General features: G+C 50.6%; 2 protein-coding genes across 2 annotated transcripts in view; one reads left to right on the top strand and one right to left on the bottom strand.

Moving 5' to 3' along the window:
* Positions 1 to 803: 803 nt before the first annotated feature.
* On the bottom strand, positions 804 to 4,960 carry LOC107299602 (cytochrome b5 domain-containing protein 1). Its single transcript, XM_015828965.1, has 4 exons — positions 4,831 to 4,960; positions 3,939 to 4,015; positions 2,297 to 2,515; positions 804 to 1,346 (listed from the first exon to the last, which is right to left on the bottom strand). The coding sequence occupies exons 1-4, from the start codon at positions 4,958 to 4,960 to the stop codon at positions 1,116 to 1,118; spliced, it is 657 nt and encodes a 218-aa protein (XP_015684451.1). The 3' UTR covers positions 804 to 1,115.
* A 208-nt stretch (positions 4,961 to 5,168) lies between these two features.
* The window catches only part of NAA38 (N(alpha)-acetyltransferase 38, NatC auxiliary subunit), a 4,871-nt gene continuing 3,083 nt past the window's right edge, over positions 5,169 to 6,956 (top strand). Inside the window, exons 1-2 of the mRNA XM_015828966.1 lie at positions 5,169 to 5,273; positions 6,157 to 6,340. Of these exons, the coding sequence (XP_015684452.1) occupies positions 5,169 to 5,273; positions 6,157 to 6,340 (289 nt within the window). The remainder of the gene's footprint in view (positions 5,274 to 6,156; positions 6,341 to 6,956) is intronic.

The raw sequence follows: 6,956 nt of genomic DNA on the forward strand, positions 1-6,956 counted from the left end.
CTGTCCGATTTCCAAACAAGGATCTCGCTAATCTAGGATAGAAGACCACCAGGAAACACACAGACATTCCAGAAGAAAACAACGGCAAACCACTCGGGTACCAGCGTGCGTCCGTGTTCCCAAACACACCAAGGATCCAGCTTGACTCTGGATACGACTTTGCTGTTAACGTATTTTCTTTGGGAAATACCGGTTTACGAAAACAAAGAGTTTTGGCTGCAATCCTGGGCAGAGTTCTTACAAAATCACCCTCGCTAAACAAGATTGCAGCACCCAGAGAACATACTACACTGATAGTCAACTTTTTTTTTTTTTACCTTAGCACCTGAAGTTACACGATGCAAAGACCGTCTTTATTCAAGATTTACTCTTTTCGAGGCATGTGTCAAGATGATTTAAAAATAATAATAAAATAAAAGTTAAACCTGACGGACGATGTCTTTCCAATGCAAACATCCTGTTGCATTTTTATCCCACTTATCCTCCAAGGGGATTCTCAGCTGCCTATCTCATTCCTCAACCCTCGGACCGCTTTGCCCTCCAAACAAGCCTTTGAAATAGCTGAAGCAGGAGCAAATAGCCGCTCCGAGATTACTTAATCATCATATCCTTTCGGATTCAGCAGGATGTTCATCCAGGTCCCTCCAGGCCAGAGGACCCCAGTTTAAAAGTGAAGATATAAAATTGGGTGGGTCCCTCTCCAAATGAGTGGGCAAGCCCCGGAGCAAAGCTGCTCTCCTAGCTCCAGGATAATAAAAAAAAAAACCTAGCTGCAGGATAATAAAATGCAATTATTTGTAAAAATCATGTTAAGAACAACGGCGGAGCTTCCAAATGACTGCACAGCGAGCCACGACTGACCTCTAGTGGCCGCAGCAGCAAACGACAGCAAGGAGAGCCCTTAAAGATTCAGCTGGACGTTCACAAGACCCAGAAGTCGTATTTTAGGGACCCGTCGTAATTCAGGATGCATCTCCCTTTCCACCAAGTCTGCTCATGGAGAGAACGGTGTGAGCCGCCGTCCCTAAAGATAACTTCGGCGTCCTGCAATTGCTGGCGAGGGGAAGGGGCACCTAACTGGGGGCTTTCGGTTGGGAGGGAAACTAGGCGAGTTTCTAGAGCTCGGTGAGGTCGTCGTTGAAGTAGAGCAAAATGGCAGAGGTGAAGGCGTCGGCGTCCATGTTGAGCTGGTAGAACTCCTCGTCTTCGTCGGGAATGTCGTTGTTGTGAAGGTTCTTCTCCATGTCCAGGACGGTGCCGTGGTACTTCCACGTGTAACTGGCGGCGTGGGCGTTGTAGGGCAGGTAGCGCCTCAAGATCTCCCACATGGTTTCTTCTGAGCAGACCTGCCGGACGGAGCCACGGTTGTCCACGGGACCCACAGCGGGAGACACCCTTGAGCCCCTTCCCCCCCCTCCTGGGGTCAAGATGGTCAACTTTGCTCGACTTCCACAGGGCCACAAGGTGACTCTAACTCGGTTTCTGTATATTGGACTGGACCCAACATAGACCTAATCATAGTTAACCCTAAGCACATAAAGCTATAGGGTTTTTTTTCACCTTTGTTTAATCATCTATGGTTCTTGAAGATTGCCAAGACAAGTCTCTGCAAGTGTCCTTGCCAGCATTCTGGGAAGTGGTTTGCCATTGCCTCCTTCCTAGGGCTGAGAGAAGATGGCTGGCACAAGGTCACCCAAATGGCTTTGTGCCTAAGGCCACGTTACAACTCAGAGTCTCCTGGCGATTGGCCCAAAGTTTCCCAGGTGGCTTTCATGTCTAAGGCGGGACTAGAACTCACCGTCTCCTCGTGATTGGCCCAAAGTCACCTAGCTGGCTTTCATGCCTCAGGCGGGACTAAAACTCACCGTCTCCTGGTGATTGGCCCAAAGTCAGCCAGCCGGCTTTCCTGCCTAAGGCGGGACTAGAACTCACCGTCTCCTGGCGATTGGCCCAGAGTCACCCAGCCGGCTTTCGTGCCTAAGGCGGGACTAGAACTCACCGTCTCCTGGCGATTGGCCCAGAGTCACCCAGCCGGCTTTCGTGCCTAAGGCGGGACTAGAACTCACCGTCTCCTGGCGATTGGCCCAGAGTCACCCAGCTGGCTTTCGTGTCTAAGGCGGGACTAGAACTCCCAGTCTCCTGGTTTCTACCCTGGTGCCTTTGCCAGCACACCAAACTGACACTCCTCCAATTTCCAGCCTAAACCTAACCACGGCCCTACTCGAGCCTGTTGTGTGAATACCCTCAGGGAAGGAGATGGGTTGCTCCGAGGGTCTCGGGGATGGGCAGGACTCACCTCGAGGGTCTGCTCCTGAGAAGTCAGAGTGTTGATGATCCGAATGTGCCGGGTTTTAGCCGACAAGATGCCTATTTCGTACACGGGGTTTTTCCACCAGGGCACCCCGAAATCGTTGGCCCAGTCCGAGCGGGGAAGAGGCGGCGGGATGTGCACAAAGCGGCCCTGAGGTGTGTAGTACTTGAGGCACCTGGTCAGGGGATCGATGTGTGTCTGTATCTGAAAGGAACAAGGCCCAGATTCAACCATCATCAACCAAGGATGGTTCCCTCCAAAGCACCAGTCCACCGAATGCCAGCCTACAGAGGGCTCCAAATCAGCGGAAATCTTTCCTCCTCAAAGGAAGAGTCATTTTCCTTCATTCAGCCCTACGTCAAGAAACGAAGTCTTTCAAACACTGGCTGAAGATCGGAAGATCTCGAATTCTCAGCCAGAAAAAGAAACGGGCACTGTGGGGTTCAGGCAGTCCTCATTTTACAACCGTCACTGAACCCAGAAGAGAAATAAACACATCGCTACGATAACCCAGGAGAGGGATGGGGGGACCCAAAGGAGCTTTTTCAAAAGGGGAAACAAAGCCCAGTTGCCTTTTGGAAAAGCCCCTTTGGGACCTGGATGACCGAGAATCACCATAGACCAGGAGCCTTCAAACTTGGCCCTTTGAGGACTTGTGGACTTTTAACTCCCAGAATTCCTCGTCATCAAAGGGTCATAGTTCCCTCACGCTGGCTGAGGAATTCTGGGAGTTGAAGTCCATAAGCAGGGGTCTTCAAGCTTGGCCCTTTGATGACTTGTGGACTTCAACTCCCAGAATTCCTCAGTCAGGCACACTAGCTGAGGAATTCTGGGAGTTGACGTCCACAAGTCCTCAAAGGGTTATAATTCCCTCATGCTGGCTGAGGAATTCTGGGAGTTGAGGTCCACAAGTCATCAAAGGGTCATAGTTCCCTCACGCCAGCTGAGGAATTCTGGGAGTTGAAGTCCACAAGCAGGGTTCTTCGAACTTGGCCCTTTGATGACTTATGGACTTCAACTCCCAGAATTCCTCAGCCAGGCACGCTGACTGAGGAATTCTGGGAGTTGAAGTCCACAAGTCATCAAAGGGTCATAGTTCCCTCATGCTGGCTGAGGAATTCTGGGAGTTGAAGTCCACAAGTCATCAAAGGGTCATAGTTCCCTCAAGCTGGCTGAGGAATTCTGGGAGTTGAAGTCCACAAGTCATCAAAGGGTCCTAGTTCCCTCACGCCGGCTGAGGAATTCTGGGAGTTGAAGTCCATAAGCAGGGTTCTTCCAACTTGGCCCTTTGATGACTTATGGACTTCAACTCCCAGAATTCCTCAGCCAGGCACTCTGGCTGAGGAATTCTGGGAGTTGAAGTCCACAAGTCATCAAAGGGCCAAGTTGGAAGACCCCTGCTTGTGGCCACGTGGCAGTATGGGGTGGAGAGCACAGACGCCGAAACTTTGAATCCACTCCCTTTTTTCAGATTCTGCCATAACTTCCAACGATCACCAAGTGACCGGTCTACCTGCGGGCATTCCCACTTCCTGGGTCTTGCAAAAGGGCACGGTTTTATATCCAGAGGGCCTGAAGGCTGACCACCCCCAGCTTGGTGTCCCCGGACGGACAGACGGACACTCACGTCTTTGGTTCTAGGGTTGAACCAGTGGCTGATGTCTCTTCCCGCCACTTCCAGGAGAGGCTTCATGAGCAGGTCCCCTGCGCAGAGAGGGAGAGAGGCCGCTTAACCAGGACCCTTTCCTCCCACTCCTGAGTGGCAGGGGGTCAAAAGAGTCAAAATGGCGCCCACCACCGCACCATAAGAAACATAGGGAACTGCAGAAAAGGACCTAGGGGTCCATCCATTCTGCCCTTTAGAGTTTTTATTGTTCTTGTTAGATAATGGACATGTGTTTATGGAAGCAGTGCACATTAATAGAGAAGAGGGCTTTCAATGCATGGATGGGGCCGCCATCTTGACTTTTTTGACTGCCCCGCGCCATGCCAAGCCCTCCAACTGCAATAATAATAATAACAAAAACAACAACACACACATTGTATCGCATCTGTAGAACATCTCTAGAACGTTCCTTTTAAGGAAGGATCGTTCAGAAGAACGAATAAATTTTACTGGCCATAAGAGGAGGAGGAGAAGGAAGGAAGAAAGAGAGAGAGAGAGAGAAAGAAAGAAAAAGAAAGAAAGAAAGAAAGAGAAAGGATCGTTCAGAAGAACGGATTCATTTGACTGGCCATTAGAAGAGGAGGAGGAGAGGAGAAGGAGGAGAAGGAGAAGAAGAAGAAGAAGAAGAAGAAGAAGAAGAAGAAGAAGAAGAATTGGAAGGGACCTTGGAGGTCATCTAGTCCAACCCCTGCTCAGGCAGCTTTCTTCCCTGACTGCCCTTCTTTCTACCCCCGTCTCGGATAACCACCCTTCCTCCTCCTCCTCCTCCCTTCAGGTAGACTGCTTCTCCACCTGGAGGCTCCCCTTGGGAAGCCCCGGCCCCGGAAGCTCACCCCTCCCCCGCCCGCCTTACCCCTGTACTCCTCGGCCAGGGGGCTGAGGTCGTACACCCGCCCCAGGTAGGAGACCCAGAGGTCACACGGCCGGTTGTGCACCGCCACCTCCCGCGGCGTGAAGAAACGCGGCCGGAAGGAGCCGTCCATCGCATCGCCCCCCTTGACGCATGCGCCGCGTCCCTCGCTCCCTTGGCAACGCGCCGCCGCAGGGCCCCACGGGAAACGCAGGCTTAGCTCGCAGGGGGCGGGGCCGAAGGAGAAAGCCGGACGCGGCTTTGGCGTCGCACGTGCGTGCGTGCGTAACGCCGCCGGAGGGCCCGCGGGGCTTTGTGGGAAGGGTAGTTCCCTCGGCAAGATGGCGGCCCCGCCGGCCCAGGAGCCGATGCTGAGCCAGCCGCCGCCGCCGCCGCTGCTTCCTCGGGAGTCGGACGAAAACGGCTGCGGAAACAGCGCCCCCGAGGTGAGGGAAGGGCCGGGGCTCGGGCGGGGGTGCGGGGACGCAGGGCCCTTCCCCTCACGGTTGGAAATGGGAAGGGGGGGTTAAAGCTCCCTCCTATCGATGTGGGACTACAAAGCCCATCTGCTAAGTTAGGAAAGAGGCTGGCCTCTGAATAATATTGTTAATATTATATCTGTGCGCATAATAGCTTAATACAATTAACAATTCTATTATAGTTAATATAGATAAATGTCTATTATGGTATATATTGTTTTAAGTAGTTTTTACAGTGTGTATGTATGTATGTGTGTGTGTATAAATACACACATATATATTTATACTCATACATATACACACACATACACACACATACACACACATATACACACATACATATACATATACATACATGCATACACACATACATATACATATATATAATACACATATGTCTGTATATGTATTTGTATGTATATATATATAATACAATACACACGTATACATACACACAGATATATACATATATGTATTTATACATATACATACACACGTACACACACATATAGTGTGTGTGTGTGTATATATATATATATATATACACTATTACGTATACAATATTATATTATAAAACAGGTAGTCCTCGACTTATGACCACAGTTGAGCCCAAAATTTCGGTTGCTAAGTGAGACAGTCGTTAAGACAGTTATTATAGAATAGATCAACGCAATATACTTGTGTTGAAAGCAATCCAGGCTACAGCTCTAAAACACCAAGGATGCTGCCGTGGGTGCATATTAATCTCTCCTTATAGAGGACTAGTGGCTTGATCTCCTTTTGAAAAAATTGGGAGGGAATAAAGCAGCTCTCCTGGGCGGAGGACCTATTTTCTGGGTGTTTCTGGCAGGACCCGGTGGAAGAAACAGCTGACTCGCCCTACCTGCGCGCGCGCCGCAAGCTGGAGAACCTCCTGAACAAGAGTTTGCGGATTCGTATGACCGACGGGCGGACCCTCGTGGGCTGTTTCTTGTGCACTGACCGGGACTGCAATGTCATCCTGGGTTCTGCTCAAGAATACCTGAAGCCCACAGGTGAGTCCCCACTGCACCCCGGTCTGGTCTCTCACAACTGCACCCTCATCCCTCTAAAACAGTGTTCCTCAACCTTGGCAATTTTAAGATGCATGGACTTCAACTCCCAGAATCCCCTAGTCACCCATGCTGGCTGGGGAATTCTGGGAGTTGAAGTCCCTGCATCTTAAAAGTTCCCAAGGTTGAGAAACACTGCTCTAAAAGGACGTGGATCTCTTCAAGTCAAGTATTCCTACGCAGGGTGTTCCCTGCGCTGGGTGGTTTTCTTGCAGACGTTTCATGACCCAACTAGGGAACGTCATCAGTGGAAGAAGGAGGGGGTTACAGAGAGGAGGAAGAGGATATGGGGTCCTTGTTGTTCTCTGAGCTGGGTGGTTTTCTTGCAGACGTTTTGTGACCCAACTAGGGAACCTCATCAGTGCTAGAAGGGAGGGGACTGACTCTCTCTCCCTCTCTCTCCCTCTCTCTTTCTCTCTCTCTCTCTCCCTCTCCCTTTCTCTCCCTCTTTCTCTCTCTCCCTCTCTCTTTCTCTCTCTCTCTCCCTTTCTCTCCCTCTTTCTCCCTCTTTCTCTCTCTCCCTCTCTCTCCCTTTCCCTCTTTCTCCCTCTTTCTCTCT

This window comes from Protobothrops mucrosquamatus, unplaced genomic scaffold (assembly GCF_001527695.2).
Source record: "Protobothrops mucrosquamatus isolate PMUCROS unplaced genomic scaffold, P.Mucros_1.0 scaffold5172, whole genome shotgun sequence".
Classification (NCBI taxonomy): domain Eukaryota; kingdom Metazoa; phylum Chordata; class Lepidosauria; order Squamata; family Viperidae; genus Protobothrops; species Protobothrops mucrosquamatus.